This window comes from Ixodes scapularis, unplaced genomic scaffold (genome assembly GCF_016920785.2).
Source record: "Ixodes scapularis isolate PalLabHiFi unplaced genomic scaffold, ASM1692078v2 PGA_scaffold8__174_contigs__length_109621045, whole genome shotgun sequence".
Lineage (NCBI taxonomy): Eukaryota > Metazoa > Arthropoda > Arachnida > Ixodida > Ixodidae > Ixodes > Ixodes scapularis.
In genome coordinates, this window is record NW_024609883.1 from 9,469,085 (window position 1) to 9,484,612 (window position 15,528).

The following is a 15,528-nucleotide window of genomic DNA, read 5'->3' on the forward strand; positions in this document are numbered from 1 at the left end:
AGCTGCTGATTCTGCTGCGCCCGCCAACACAAAAATAAATACCGTGCGCTTGTCGTCATTGTTGGAGTCCAACGATGGTTCTTCGCTGTCCACAGAGGTAATCCTTGCTTTCGTCCAAAGTGTTTAAAGTGCCGCGCTTATTGTGCTTTTATGAGTGCTCAATGCACTCGTGCGAGTGCACTTGCCGGTGTCCAAGGGCGAACCTTGGACACCGGCGTGGAAGCCAAGTGCACTGCTGATTGAGCTCGGACCCAGCACGCAGGAAAGGGAGGAGCACAAGCAGGTGGTGTCAGAAAGCGTGCGGAGCGTAAAGGGGTGAAAATGGCAAGAAAGAGAGGAGGAGAAACAGGTAGTCGCCTCTGGGAGGGTCGTCTTCCAAACGACACTTTGCGAGCTCGTCTGGTCGCTAGGATTACGAGGCCACGCAGTACTGCTTCGTTGGTATCTTTTCCCTGCAGCGTGACGGCCTTTCGTTTAAATAAAGCCTCCTAGTGGAGTTCCTTTCGTTTTTCCATCTTAAAGTGGTGGACACCAGTCTATAGACTCGAAAAAAGGCAGGTGATATGGATGCAAAAATGGCAAATGTAAACAAATGGTCACGATGACAATGGCAGTTGTAACGCGTATGTAGTTTTGGGCGTTTGAATCGTGCAAACACAGTAGTCGGAGGACCCCTCCCAGCCTCGTCATTGATTCAGTAAAGCAGCGTAGCCACCTACAGACCTTGTAAGCAATAATGTACATGCTGGAAAGTGTCTGGCTTATAGTTAGGCATCAGTGGGTGACTCAGATCTGCTCATATACATGGTGTCCCCTCAAAAAAAGATGTGCAGCGTTTATTTCACTGCAAAAGTAAACCATGTGTCGCGGAAAGCTCATTCTCCATCCAAATGTAATGCTAGCAGTCTGAGCCATATGGCCAAGTTTGAAAACAATCCATTATGTTTCTAAAAAGTTAAGGGGATTTTTTTTTTTTAATTTTTAATGGTGAAGTGCTGGCAGTTAAATGGGAAAATGGTGACAGAAAATACACGGAGCTGAATGGCACAGTTACCGAAGTTGGACAAAAAGGAGCCTCGTTTTCCCATTGAAAATTTCAGAAAATAATGGCGCAGTTACCGAAATTGGGCAAAAAGGAGCCTCTTTTTCCCATTGAAAATTTCAGAAAATAATGGCGCAGTTACCGAAATTGGGCAAAAAGGAGCCTCTTTTTCCCATTGAAAATTCAGAAAATAATGGCGCAGTTACCGAAATTGGGCAAAAAGGAGCCTCTTTTTCCCATTGAAAAATTCAGAAAATAATGGCGCAGTTACCGAAATTGGGCAAAAAGGAGCCTCTTTTTCCCATTGAAAATTTCAGAAAATAATGGCGCAGTTACCGAAATTGGGCAAAAAGGAGCCTCTTTTTCCCATTGAAAATTTCAGAAAATAATGGCGCAGTTACCGAAATTGGGCAAAAAGGAGCCTCTTTTTCCCATTGAAAATTTCAGAAAATAATGGCGCAGTTACCGAAATCGGGCAAAAAGGAGCCTCTTTTTCCCATTGAAAATTTCAGAAAATAATGGCGCAGTTACCGAAATTGGGCAAAAAGGAGCCTCTTTTTCCCATAGAAAATTTCAGAAAATAATGGCGCAGTTACCGAAATTGGGCAAAAAGGAGCCTCTTTTTCCCATTGAAAATTTCAGAAAATAATGGCGCAGTTACCGAAATTGGGCAAAAAGGAGCCTCTTTTTCCCATTGAAAATTTCAGAAAATAATGGCGCAGTTACCGAAATTGGGCAAAAAGGAGCCTCTTTTTCCCATTGAAAATTTCAGAAAATAATGGCGCAGTTACCGAAATCGGGCAAAAAGGAGCCTCTTTTTCCCATTGAAAATTTCAGAAAATAATGGCGCAGTTACCGAAATCGGGCAAAAAGGAGCCTCTTTTTCCCATTGAAAATTTCAGAAAATAATGGCGCAGTTACCGAAATCGGGCAAAAAGGAGCCTCTTTTTCCCATTGAAAATTTCAGAAAATAATGGCGCAGTTTCCGAAATTGGGCAAAAAGGAGCCTCTTTTTCCCATTGAAAATTTCAGAAAATAATGGCGCAGTTACCGAAATTGGGCAAAAAGGAGCCTCTTTTTCCCATTGAAAATTTCAGAAAAGAATGGCGCAGTTACCGAAATCGGGCAAAAAGGAGCCTCTTTTTCCCATTGAAAATTTCAGAAAATAATGGCGCAGTTACCGAAATTGGGCAAAAAGGAGCCTCTTTTTCCCATTGAAAATTTCAGAAAATAATGGCACAGTTACCGAAATAGGGCAAAAAGGAGCCTCTTTTTCCCATTGAAAATTTCAGAAAATAATGGCGCAGTTACCGAAATTGGCCAAAAAGGAGCCTCTTTTTCCCATTGAAAATTTCAGAAAATAATGGCGCAGTTACCGAAATTGGGCAAAAAGGAGCCTCTTTTTCCCATTGAAAATTCAGAAAATAATGGCGCAGTTACCGAAATTGGGCAAAAAGGAGCCTCTTTTTCCCATTGAAAAATTCAGAAAATAATGGCGCAGTTACCGAAATTGGGCAAAAAGGAGCCTCTTTTTCCCATTGAAAATTTCAGAAAATAATGGCGCAGTTACCGAAATTGGGCAAAAAGGAGCCTCTTTTTCCCATTGAAAATTTCAGAAAATAATGGCGCAGTTACCGAAATTGGGCAAAAAGGAGCCTCTTTTTCCCATTGAAAATTTCAGAAAATAATGGCGCAGTTACCGAAATTGTGGCAAAAAGGAGCCTCTTTTTTCCATTGAAAATTTCAGAAAATAATGGCGCAGTTACCGAAATTGGGCAAAAAGGAACCTCTTTTTCCCATTGAAAATTTCAGAAAATAATGGCGCAGTTACCGAAATCGGGCAAAAAGGAGCCTCTTTTTCCCATTGAAAATTTCAGAAAATAATGGCGCAGTTACCGAAATAGGGCAAAAAGGAGCCTCTTTTTCCCATTGAAACTTTCAGAAAATAATGGCGCAGTTACCGAAATTGTGGCAAAAAGGAGCCTCTTTTTCCCATTGAAAATTTCAGAAAATAATGGCGCAGTTACCGAAATTGGGCAAAAAGGAGCCTCTTTTTCCCATTGAAAATTTCAGAAAATAATGGCGCAGTTACCGAAATTGGGCAAAAAGGAGCCTCTTTTTCCCATTGAAAATTTCAGAAAATAATGGCGCAGTTACCGAAATTGGGCAAAAAGGAGCCTCTTTTTCCCATTGAAAATTTCAGAAAATAATGGCACAGTTACCGAAATTGGCCAAAAAGGAGCCTCTTTTTCCCATTGAAAATTTCAGAAAATAATGGCGCAGTTACCGAAATTGGCCAAAAAGGAGCCTCTTTTTCCCATTGAAAATTTCAGAAAATAATGGCGTAGTTACCGAAATTGGGCAAAAAGGAGCCTCTTTTTCCCATTGAAAATTTCAGAAAATAATGGCGCAGTTACCGAAATTGGCCAAAAAGGAGCCTCTTTTTCCCATTGAAAATTTCAGAAAATAATGGCGCAGTTACCGAAATTGGCCAAAAAGGAGCCTCTTTTTCCCATTGAAAATTTCAGAAAATAATGGCGCAGTTACCGAAATTGGCCAAAAAGGAGCCTCTTTTTCCCATTGAAAATTTCAGAAAATAATGGCGCAGTTACCGAAATTGGCCAAAAAGGAGCCTCTTTTTCCCATTGAAAATTTCAGAAAATAATGGCGCAGTTACCGAAATTGGCCAAAAAGGTGCCTCTTTTTCCCATTGAAAATTTCAGAAAATAATGGCGCAGTTACCGAAATTGGCCAAAAAGGAGCCTCTTTTTCCCATTGAAAATTTCAGAAAATAATGGTGCAGTTACCGAAATTGGGCAAAAAGGAGCCTCTTTTTCCCATTGAAAATTTCAGAAAATAATGGCGCAGTTACCGAAATCGGGCAAAAAGGAGCCTCTTTTTCCCATTGAAAATTTCAGAAAATAATGGCGCAGTTACCGAAATCGGGCAAAAAGGAGCCCCTTTTTCCCATTGAAAATTTCAGAAAATAATGGCGCAGTTACCGAAATCGGGCAAAAAGGAGCCTCTTTTTCCCATTGAAAATTTCAGAAAATAATGGCGCAGTTACCGAAATTGGCCAAAAAGGAGCCTCTTTTTCCCATTGAAAATTTCAGAAAATAATGGCGCAGTTACCGAAATTGGGCAAAAGGAGCCTCTTTTTCCCATTGAAAATTTCAGAAAATAATGGCACAGTTACCGAAATTGGGCAAAATGGAGCCTCTTTTTCCCATTCAAAATTTCAGAAAATATTGGCGCAGTTACCGAAATTGGCCAAAAAGGAGCCTCTTTTTCCCATTGAAAAATTCAGAAAATAATGGCGCAGTTACCGAAATTGGGCAAAAAGGAGCCTCTTTTTCCCATTGAAAAATTCAGAAAATAATGGCGCAGTTACCGAAATCGGGCAAAAAGGAGCCTCTTTTTCCCATTGAAAATTTCACAAAATAATGGCGCAGTTACCGAAATCGGGCAAAAAGGAGCCTCTTTTTCCCATTGAAAATTTCAGAAAATATTGGCGCAGTTACCGAAATTGGCCAAAAAGGAGCCTCTTTTTCCCATTGAAAAATTCAGAAAATAATGGCGCAGTTACCGAAATTGGCCAAAAAGGAGCCTCTTTTTCCCATTGAAAAATTCAGAAAATAATGGCGCAGTTACCGAAATCGGGCAAAAAGGAGCCTCTTTTTCCCATTGAAAATTTCAGAAAATATTGGCGCAGCTACCGAAATTGGGCAAAAAGGAGCCTCTTTTTCCCATTGAAAATTTCAGAAAATAATGGCGCAGTTACCGAAATTGGGCAAAAAGGAGCCTCTTTTTCCCATTGAAAATTTCAGAAAATAATGGCACAGTTACCGAAATTGGCCAAAAAGGAGCCTCTTTTTCCCATTGAAAATTTCAGAAAATAATGGCGCAGTTACCGAAATCGGGCAAAAAGGAGCCTCTTTTTCCCATTGAAAATTTCAGAAAATAATGGCGCAGTTACCGAAATCGGGCAAAAAGGAGCCTCTTTTTCCCATTGAAAATTTCAGAAAATAATCGCGCAGTTACCGAAATCGGGCAAAAAGGAGCCTCTTTTTCCCATTGAAAATTTCAGAAAATAATGGCGCAGTTACCGAAATCGGGCAAAAAGGAGCCTCTTTTTCCCATTGAAAATTTCAGAAAATAATGGCGCAGTTACCGAAATCGGGCAAAAAGGAGCCTCTTTTTCCCATTGAAAATTTCAGAAAATAATGGCGCAGTTACCGAAATTGGCCAAAAAGGAGCCTCTTTTTCCCATTGAAAATTTCAGAAAATAATGGCGCAGTTACCGAAATCGGGCAAAAAGGAGCCTCTTTTTCCCATTGAAAATTTCAGAAAATAATGGCGCAGTTACCGAAATCGGGCAAAAAGGAGCCTCTTTTTCCCATTGAAAATTTCAGAAAATAATGGCGCAGTTACCGAAATCGGGCAAAAAGGAGCCTCTTTTTCCCATTGAAAATTTCAGAAAATAATGGCGCAGTTACCGAAATTGGGCAAAAAGGAGCCTCTTTTTCCCATTGAAAATTTCAGAAAATAATGGCGCAGTTACCGAAATCGGGCAAAAAGGAGCCTCTTTTTCCCATTGAAAATTTCAGAAAATAATGGCGCAGTTACCGAAATTGGCCAAAAAGGAGCCTCTTTTTCCCATTGAAAATTTCAGAAAATAATAGCGCAGTTACCGAAATCGGGCAAAAAGGAGCCTCTTTTTCCCATTGAAAATTTCAGAAAATAATGGCGCAGTTACCGAAATTGGGCAAAAAGGAGCCTCTTTTTCCCATTGAAAATTTCAGAAAATAATGGCGCAGTTACCGAAATTGGGCAAAAAGGAGCCTCTTTTTCCCATTGAAAATTTCAGAAAATAATGGCGCAGTTACCGAAATCGGGCAAAAAGGAGCCTCTTTTTCCCCTAGAAAATTTCAGAAAATAATGGCGCAGTTACCGAAATCGGGCAAAAAGGAGCCTCTTTTTCCCATTGAAAATTTCAGAAAATAATGGCGCAGTTACCGAAATCGGGCAAAAAGGAGCCTCTTTTTCCCATTGAAAATTTCAGAAAATAATGGCGCAGTTACCGAAATTGGGCAAAAAGGAGCCTCTTTTTCCCATTGAAAATTTCAGAAAATAATGGCTCAGTTACCGAAATTGGGCAAAAAGGAGCCTCTTTTTCCCATTGAAAATTTCAGAAAATAATGGCGCAGTTACCGAAATCGGGCAAAAAGGAGCCTCTTTTTCCCATTGAAAATTTCAGAAAATAATGGCGCAGTTACCGAAATTGGGCAAAAAGGAGCCTCTTTTTCCCATTGAAAATTTCAGAAAATAATGGCACAGTTACCGAAATAGGGCAAAAAGGAGCCTCTTTTTCCCATTGAAAATTTCAGAAAATAATGGCGCAGTTACCGAAATTGGGCAAAAAGGAGCCTCTTTTTCCCATTGAAAATTTCAGAAAATAATGGCGCAGTTACCGAAATTGGGCAAAAAGGAGCCTCTTTTTCCCATTGAAAATTTCAGAAAATAATGGCACAGTTACCGAAATAGGGCAAAAAGGAGCCTCTTTTTCCCATTGAAAATTTCAGAAAATAATGGCGCAGTTACCGAAATTGGGCAAAAAGGAGCCTCTTTTTCCCATTGAAAATTTCAGAAAATAATGGCGCAGTTACCGAAATTGGGCAAAAAGGAGCCTCTTTTTCCCATTGAAAATTTCAGAAAATAATGGCGCAGTTACCGAAATCGGGCAAAAAGGAGCCTCTTTTTCCCATTGAAAATTTCAGAAAATAATGGCGCAGTTACCGAAATCGGGCAAAAAGGAGCCTCTTTTTCCCATTGAAAATTTCAGAAAATAATGGCGCAGTTACCGAAATCGGGCAAAAAGGAGCCTCTTTTTCCCATTGAAAATTTCAGAAAATAATGGCGCAGTTACCGAAATTGGCCAAAAAGGAGCCTCTTTTTCCCATTGAAAATTTCAGAAAATCACCAACTTTTGAATGAGATAGTTCTGGGAGTTTGGCATCTGGTTTGGAGTGCTAGTGCCACATTTGGGCAGAGAATGAGCGTTTGGCCATGTGCAGTTCATTTTTGCAGTAAAAAAATGTTTTACTTGGCAGCGGGGACGGTTGAGAACTTTTGGGAACGTGGGGCTCTGGGGAACTCTCGCTTCCCTTGGAACCCAGTTTGGGAACCCATGCTCTAGGATATGCTTTTTGCTGCTCGTGGGATAGAGAGGATGCCACCCGAAAAGGAAATCTTTCCAACCCCTGGACCAGTTTGCCGACTGCTGCGGCTATCTTGCCCGGCGGCCAACTTACCCGCAAGAAGGGTGTTGAGGTTACTTCTCAAGATCCGTGGGGACATTGAACTAAGGGTACCAGGCGTCACAGCCAAAGGGCTGCCGTGAGTTTATCCTCGCTTCGACTATTAAAGTCCCCCTTGCAGAAAAAAGGTGAAATGAACAGTATGCGTGTACTTTAGGAACGGCATGTCAAGTCATTTGTGGAGAAAGTTCTGTCAGGCTAGAATTTAAAAAAGTAACAGGTAAGTTGCAGAGTGGAATTGGCTGGAACACTCAATAGTTTCTCGTCGCAGAGCCAGTCGCGTCACCTAAAAATTCCTCTTGCAACTTTGTTACCCTTAATAAAAACAAAAACACTGCAAAGACGAGGAAAAAACAAAAGAGAAAATATGGTAAGGGTAACCAACAGAAGGACGGTACCTGTCGGTTACCTTTTGCTCATCTTCGTGCTCTTTTTTTTTTTTACTATGTCTGTATACCAACTAGCCCAAACTCCAGCATTAATCAACTATGTTATTCACCTGTTCAGGTACCCACAGAGCTAAGCAAACCATCCCTGGTGTCTCTGTAATATCTGGGAGGAGTAAGGGTTCATCTTCACAGTTTATGACATTCGAGAGTTTTTTACATACATAATTCTGGGTAGAATATATTTTCATTGATTGACGTTTTAGCGGATACGCTATTTTTTTCCGGAATTTTACATAAATGATATTTCACAGGCTAAATTAACTATAAGCGTAAAAGAGGGAGGGGAAGAGAGACTTTCTCTCAACTGAAGTATCTTACTGGGATTTATTTTTAATAAATATTTTTAAATCCCCTTTGTAGATGAAACCTACGTTTATCAGAGCCTTATTTATAAAAAGACAGTTGCGTGTCATGTACTTTTTATGATTTTTCATATGTATTATAATTACAGAAGGTAACAAATAATATACTTCATATCAAAAATTAACCCTTAAATATTATCAAAGATTTACTTATTTAGTGATACAATAATCATTTAATTTTCGAGTGATTTGCTATCGCACGTGGATCAGCTTTAAAAGGGTGAGTGGCTGTTACAAACCGACATTTTGCCCGCTACGAAAACTGCTACGAAAAAGTTGAATGCCACTTCCATCACTGGAATAGTTACATGTGATATTGAGTGAAACAAATTGTGCATTTTCAAAGCATTCGTCCTCTTTTTTTCTGTTAGTTTTTTGTTTTCCTTAAACTTACCTTTGCATTTCTTTTTTAAATAGAGATGTTGCAGCTATTTAAACTAAAGCCAGCTGTTACAGCCCCAAAAGTAGTGCTCCGAGTGCAAGATGCATTACTTTGACACAAAGATGGTGGTGAAAACCTCTTTATCGTAAAAAATGTTGAAATTTCTGAGCTTTTAATTTTAATTCTTATAAGCTTATGATCCTGCGAATTCCAAATACAACGGACGGGAAGTCATTTGTCATCACTACCATGCTGCTTCAGAAAACATAAAAATGATGTAATCTGTCAGCGTAAAAAGTCTCAAACTTCGAACTTCGTTGAGCCAGCCAGCTACGCAGGTATGGAAGTCTTTAGATATTGTCTAAACCTTTCGAACCTACTAGTGTTTAGTGGTTTCAGATTTATTGAAGTATGAGGACTGTCTGCTGGGGAAGTAGGAAATGGCAAGTTTGCTTTGCGAGGGTATTGCAGGTACCTCGAACCCTCAAACTCCGAGTCAGACCTCCTCATTTCACTTAAAACCTGGAGCGTTTGAATGCAGAAGAGCGTCGCAAAGATTTTGAATCTCTCGCAAAGAGATAAGGCTTCATAAGATCATAAAATCTTGGGATATAATTGATCGGTTCGCAATAGAATTAAGAACTGGTTATAAGACCAATATGCATAAGACATGCGCGAAGGACAAGCACACTGTAAAGTACAGAGCTAGCGCCCACCCAAAAGCGGAAGATAATCGCGAGAAAATAGGGAAGGGCATTCGTTAGATTCGAGAGCTGAAGAGCAGGTGGGCAGACCGTACGGTGGGCCCTTGCTTCGTCCTATCAAATGGAATTTGGTAAGACAAAGGTGCAGTGGGCGGGACCTTTAGAACCCCCATTTCTCAAAACGGCCGTGCTGCCTGCAACAAGATTGCTTCGCGTCGTCACTATCGCACGAAACTTTGTCACTTTACACTGGCACGTGCTCAAAAGCTTCACTGCTTTGCATTGGTGTTATCAGAGAGGTGGCTGTCGTGGCGTAGCATTCCTAGTTGAGAGGTTTGCTGAGGTGGACGCTTGGTGTGCCCTAGGCTTATTAACGCGATAGCATCATTAAGCTATTCATCGCATATTTGTCTGGTATGTGGCCTACAAATACGCAGTAGGTCTGCGTAATAGACCATTTCAATTTGCTGTGCTTGCGAGAAACGTATTCGTGGGAGGTGACTGAAGCACGCGCAACATCATCTTGAGGTGCGTCCGACCCGAAGACTTGTCGCGCAATTCCTGCAGCGGAGAGTTCCAAGAGCAGCCCAGGCAGCAAGAAGAAAGGAGGAAAGAAGGCAGCCGCCAGCGCCGAGACGCCCGCTCCGGCCACCCCGGTTCCGGAGCCGAAGGAGTCCGCCCCGGCAGTCGTTGCCGCTGACCCCGAGGTAGGGACCGTTTCGACCTTGAGGCATTGCTGCTGCATTGCGCATTCCCGTGAACTTCCAAAAAACACAAAATAAATTTAAGTGTAATTATTTTAAGCTTTGGGAAGAAGGAACAGGTAACATAACGTATTTTACACATTTCTTTAAATAAGTAATGTAAGTATGTTACTCCTTACTGCTTTGAGAAAGTAACAAGTATGATACTATGTTACTGAAAAATGTAACACAGTAGCGGTAACACCGTTACTTGCAAAGCGCTACTGAAAACACTGGTTCAACGGATGGTTGGTGGCTCGGTGGCATGGCCGACTCTCATTACTGGCAACCGCCGGCTCTAGTGTGAAGCACTTACTGTCTCAGAACGTTGAGATGCACATCTAGAACGAATTGTAGCGGTAAATATTCTGGACGTGTTAGGGGTCAGAGCAGCCACTAAAACTGTCCCCGCAGATCGCTGGACAACAAGAGTGCCCACCATTAACGAGCACTTCCGTATCGGTTGTGTTGCCGGCAATGTGGCTTCCTTGACGTTGCTTTTGCAATTTATTTTTGACGCGGAATATGTCTTCTCGACTGAATTCCATGAGAAAGCTGTTAGGTTCCAGCGCCATTTTACGCAAAGTTTAAATTTGTTTAAAAACATGTAAACCCATAGCGTCTATTTTAAACGAACGAAAGGAGGACACCCCGACAGAAATCGAACGCGCGACCAAGTGATTCTTGGCCAGAAGCAAATAAAGAAAAGTCGGCACCTATACAATGCCATTGCTATGCTTTTCTGATTTAATTTTTTCCGATCGATATTTGAATACTGCATTTTACGCTATAAGAACCTTTGTGTATGTACGTATGTGCATGTCTGGCTTTTCACATCACTTCCGCTTGTCACTCCTCTCTAGATAACGATCTGTTCGCACCGACCAAGGATGGGCTCGCAAATACCGTCTTGCCTAGCCCCTTCTTAGCCGCCAATGCTTCCTTTAGCTCGCGTCTACTTAGACGTGCTGCTGGCTTCAAAACGACGCCCGTTAGTCGCATTCAGCAAACGCTTTTAGAGACGTTTAGTAGCGCGAGCCAGCGGAGACGCAGGATGGCGCCAAACTCTTATCGTTTTTGTGCAGGAGAACCCCAAGGACCAGCGCAACAAGAAGAAGGACAAGAGTCCTCCCGAGCCAGAACCCGTTAAAACCGCGAAGAAAGAGATTGCCAAGAGTGAGTGTTGAGCCACCCTCGTCGAGGGTTGGATTTTGTAGTCGGCAGTCCCACGGCTGCAAAAAAACTGTTTTCGCAATCAAGGATTTGTTTTCCTGCGGAGCACCCCCTGCGGCATTCACGACAAAGCCTATGGTGCGTACGTCGGTACGCCAAGTCTCTGGAAGAAAATTTACGGCGTGTTCCTCGCCGCAAAAATAAACTACAGGCAACGCCGTACACTGTCCCCACATCCAAACATCGCACCGGCAGTCCGTACCAGATGCCAATGTTTCGGAACTTGTTGGAAAGTTTGAAGAAATTTTCTGACATTGTGAATGGGAATGGAGTGGCAGGCGAGCCACGAACGTACGGGGCCGAATGGCGCGAAGTTCCGGGAATGGGTTCCATTTTTCAGTTGAAAGTTTCAGAAAACCGCTCGTAACTTTTGAATAAGATAACGGTTGGTTTGGAAATTTTGGCATGGGGTCCAGGCTGATGGCGCTGCATTCGGCGATGAATGGTTTATTTTTGCGGTGAAAGAAAAAATTAAAATTTTGCACGAACACACTGTAGATCATGGATGAAGAAAGAATAAAGCAATTAAAACGGGGACAACACAACCACATCTTTTAACTAGCAACAGGCGAGTAAACTTCCAACAGCGAGCAGCCGACCATACCCAGGAGGAGAAGGGGGGAGAATGGAAGATAAGAAAACGCGAAGTGCAAGTCACAGTGGTGGGCTTATCTCGGATTTTAGAAATTCAACCTCAGTTTTCGTCAGCAGGAGGGAAGGGTTTGACACGTTGTTTTTTGCTGTGGTCGTGGCGAATGACTCTGTGATCTCCCTGCCGAATCTGCTGTCATGCCCCCCCCCCCCCCCCAGGATTTTTGTTCCCTCAAAGAGGGGATGACAACGCAAACACGAACGGGCATGTATGACTATGGGATGATAAGAATCTGGAGAGGCCTTAGAAACTTCGTTGTGATGTTCTCGGACTCTGTGATTGGTGCATCTGCCGGTCTGTCCTATGTATTGATGGCCGCAGCTCAAGGGGATGGAGTAAACTTTCTTCTCTTTGCATGGAATGAATTTCTTTTCGTGTTTAACAGTGCAGCCAATCGGAATCCGGTTGTTGTTCACTTGTTGACAGAGTTGTTTAAGACGCATGCGGCACGAGAAGGCAACACTCGTGTCGAACTTTGAGGCAATGGATTTTATTCGGTGGGCTGAATTCTGTACGTAAGGAGTGACGGCGAATCGGGCTTTCTTTTTTGTGGCTGGTGACTGGCGATCAGGCCCGCAGATTCGGCAGGGAGATCATAGAATCATTCGCCATGACCACAGCAAAAAACAATGTGTCAAACCCTTCCCTCCTGCTGACGAAAAGTGAGGTTGAATTTCTAAAATCCGAGACAAGCCCACCACTGTGACTTGCACTTCGCGTTTTCTTATCTTCCCTTCTCCCCCCTTCTCCTCCTGGGTATAGTCGGCTGCTCGCTGTTGAAAGTTTACTCGTCTGTTGCTAGTTGAAAGATGTGGTTGTGTTGTCCCTGTTTTAATTGTTTTATTCTTTCTTCATCCATGACTTAAACCAACACGCTCTTCTACCAAGCGCAAAGCGCACTGTAGATATACGAGAATGTCCGTGCTAGAAATTTAAGCTGACCAGACTTTTTAGTTTGTTTATTCAGACTTCACAATCTCCAATTAAAGGGCAAAAGGCAGATATGCTCTGCTCGACGTGGCACCGTTACCGGTTGACAATGCTCAGCACAACATGAAAAAAAAACTCTAATCACAAACAACAAAACAGTGCTAAGGAAAAGAAAAAAAAAAAGATACACAATTTTTTACAGTAGTTACAACGTAGTAATTGAGGTAGTTGAATATGTGGCATAGAGAGGGCACTTATAAACAATAGAATTATGACAGGCATGCAAAGAAGTGGTTAAGGGGTTCCTCGAGGGAGTAAGCTTTTTTTAATGCGGTCGAAGCGGCTTGACTGAAAGGGAGGCCGTTCTTTTCCATCGTCCAGAAGAGTGCGCTGTAACTCCCGAGGATTCCGGCCCGGCAGTGGCCAAGTCCAAGGGCAAGGGCAAGGCCGAGAAGAGGCCGGCCGAGGAGGCCAAGGCCGTGCCTTCCAAGGCCGCTCCAGACACCTGCTCAGCGCCCTCTGGTCAGTGCCTTGCAGCTGAAATTCTGCATTGTTTTTCTTAGAGCGCAGCTCTTAAGATGCGTTCCCACCGGCGATGCAATCTAGTCGCGCGATAACTTTCATCGCAAACGCGACCATCGCGGGCAAAAAGCGACGCGATTTGAGCAGTCGCTACTCAACCAGACTTTTTTGCGATGCGATCTAGTCGCGGAGCGGCTGAGCCAATCAACGGCGTTCGGAGCGAGAGTTTTTGAGGAACGACTCGCCAATGAAGGCGTTGGACTCGCTCATCGCGCACGCCGGTGTGACCATCTAGCTTTTTTTGCGATGCGATCTAGTCGCATCGCGCGACTGCTTACATCGCCGGTGGGGATGCGCCTTTAGTCGCCCGTTTTCGGCTTGAGCGGCATCGCCGTCAACGTAACTGCGCGCGTTGCATTATGGGAATATTGCAACCGAGCTTAAGGGAGGAGGTGGGGAATAAATATGAACTTTCTTATTTCTAGAGATATCTGAATGAAATTTACAGGGTGTATTTATAGCACAGACATAAGAGTAAGTGCAAAGTTTCATGGAGCTGTGCATATTATTTCTCAAGTTACAAATATTTATCAAAATCGTCCATATGCATGCCTTATCCCAGGTCTGAAGAATTTGAAAAAGGTAGTAGCGGCGTAAAATTTGTTATGATGACCCCTGGATAGGTTCCCCAGGGCATAACAGAGCCCTTTTCTTAAATTTCTTTGTTGAAAAATTTTAACGCAACTTTGAATTTTGTGTAATCAATGAAACCCACATTCATCAAATTTAATTTTTTTATTATAAATTTTTAGCACAGTTTTCTAAAAAAAGGGCTTTGTTATGCCCTCACAATGTTATTAGAGAACAGAATAAAAAAGACAGCACAAATATCCATTCATCAGTTCCTGAGATATCGCTAAGACGAGCAGCCACGGCAGTGAAAAAATCCATTCTGAGAAAACAGCACTTGAAAGTTGCACACAGATTTTCAGCTTTAGAATGACCCTGCTGAATAGTCAGAAGTGTTCTTGCGCACTTTCTTCTTGTTCCGCCTTTCCAACTTGTCTTGATGTCGTTTGCTGGACTTGTGCAGACGTAGGGCATCTTTCTCGGCAGCTCGTTGGAGGGCTAGATGGGCCGGCTGAAGTCCCACTGCAACCGATATTTCTGCAGTTGCCTCGTAGCAGCCGGCATTGAACCTCAACACCGCTTCATGAAGTGCAGTTTCGACAGCGATCGGCGATGCATGCTGTTCCTTAGGCATCAAAGACCACAGGACAGAGTGGAAAAACTCAGATGCATTCTGAGTTTTTGCTCCCAAGCAGCGTTGAAGCAGAGAAACCTGCGACAGGCGTTGGTAGACGGGCAGCATAGCTGCAGCGACGTAGGCTGGGAGTTTGTGCTTGTGCTGGGGCTGTGGCTCACCTTTTGCCTCGGCAACTCTATGACGGCACCACGATTGAGCTCCCTCCGGACAGAGTTCATGGTGAGGCTCCTGGTCAGTCGACGTGACATGATGGTAGGTGGCCATAACAGCACGCTGCATCGCTGCCACGTCCTTGGAGTTGTTTCGGAGGGCCCAGCCATAGTAGTCGGTAAGCTTGTCGATAAGGGCCTTCGTCAACCTGCCCTTGCCGCTCAACGCCTTGTCGCTCTTCTGGACAAGGTTGCGCAGTGCCGTTCCCATCCTCTTCTGAACATGGTTCAAACACTTTTCCTTCACGATGGGGACTAGCCCGTAGACGTTCTCTTCTGCAAGGGCAGAGAAGGTCCTGCTGTCCCCGTCGGAGACAAGTGCTGTATAAAGCAGATCGTGCTTGTAGATAGAGCGCTTGAAGAGGGTCGGGGCCGCCTCGACCTCCATCCTCCCAGATTTGGCGTCCGTGTTTTTCTGGCAGACATGATGCATGTGCCAGCTGTCGTACCCTTGATCTCCAGGCTTGGGTCCTGTTTGGCACCCAAGGCACAGGTTGGATAAAACCACGGCGTCCAAGATGAGGCCTGTGTGGTATTCTATGACTGACCCGACTCCGATGTGAGATGTGTGCCCTCTCTTGTGCCATGTGCCGTCATACACCACGGTGATATCCTTGCAGAACCCCGGGTCCATCTTCTTACAGGCTGCCTTCACCGCGACAGCTGACTCGGCATAAAACTTTTCCACGCACAGGGCCTCTGGCTCTCTGAAGGTC

General features: G+C 43.4%; 1 protein-coding gene across 1 annotated transcript in view; it reads left to right on the plus strand.

Annotated features, from left to right (window-relative positions):
- The window catches only part of LOC8041294 (proteoglycan 4), a 34,234-nt gene that overhangs the window by 8,027 nt on the left and 10,679 nt on the right, over positions 1-15,528 (plus strand). Inside the window, exons 5-7 of the mRNA XM_029993909.3 lie at positions 9,824-9,963; positions 11,085-11,175; positions 13,196-13,336. Of these exons, the coding sequence (XP_029849769.2) occupies positions 9,824-9,963; positions 11,085-11,175; positions 13,196-13,336 (372 nt within the window). The remainder of the gene's footprint in view (positions 1-9,823; positions 9,964-11,084; positions 11,176-13,195; positions 13,337-15,528) is intronic.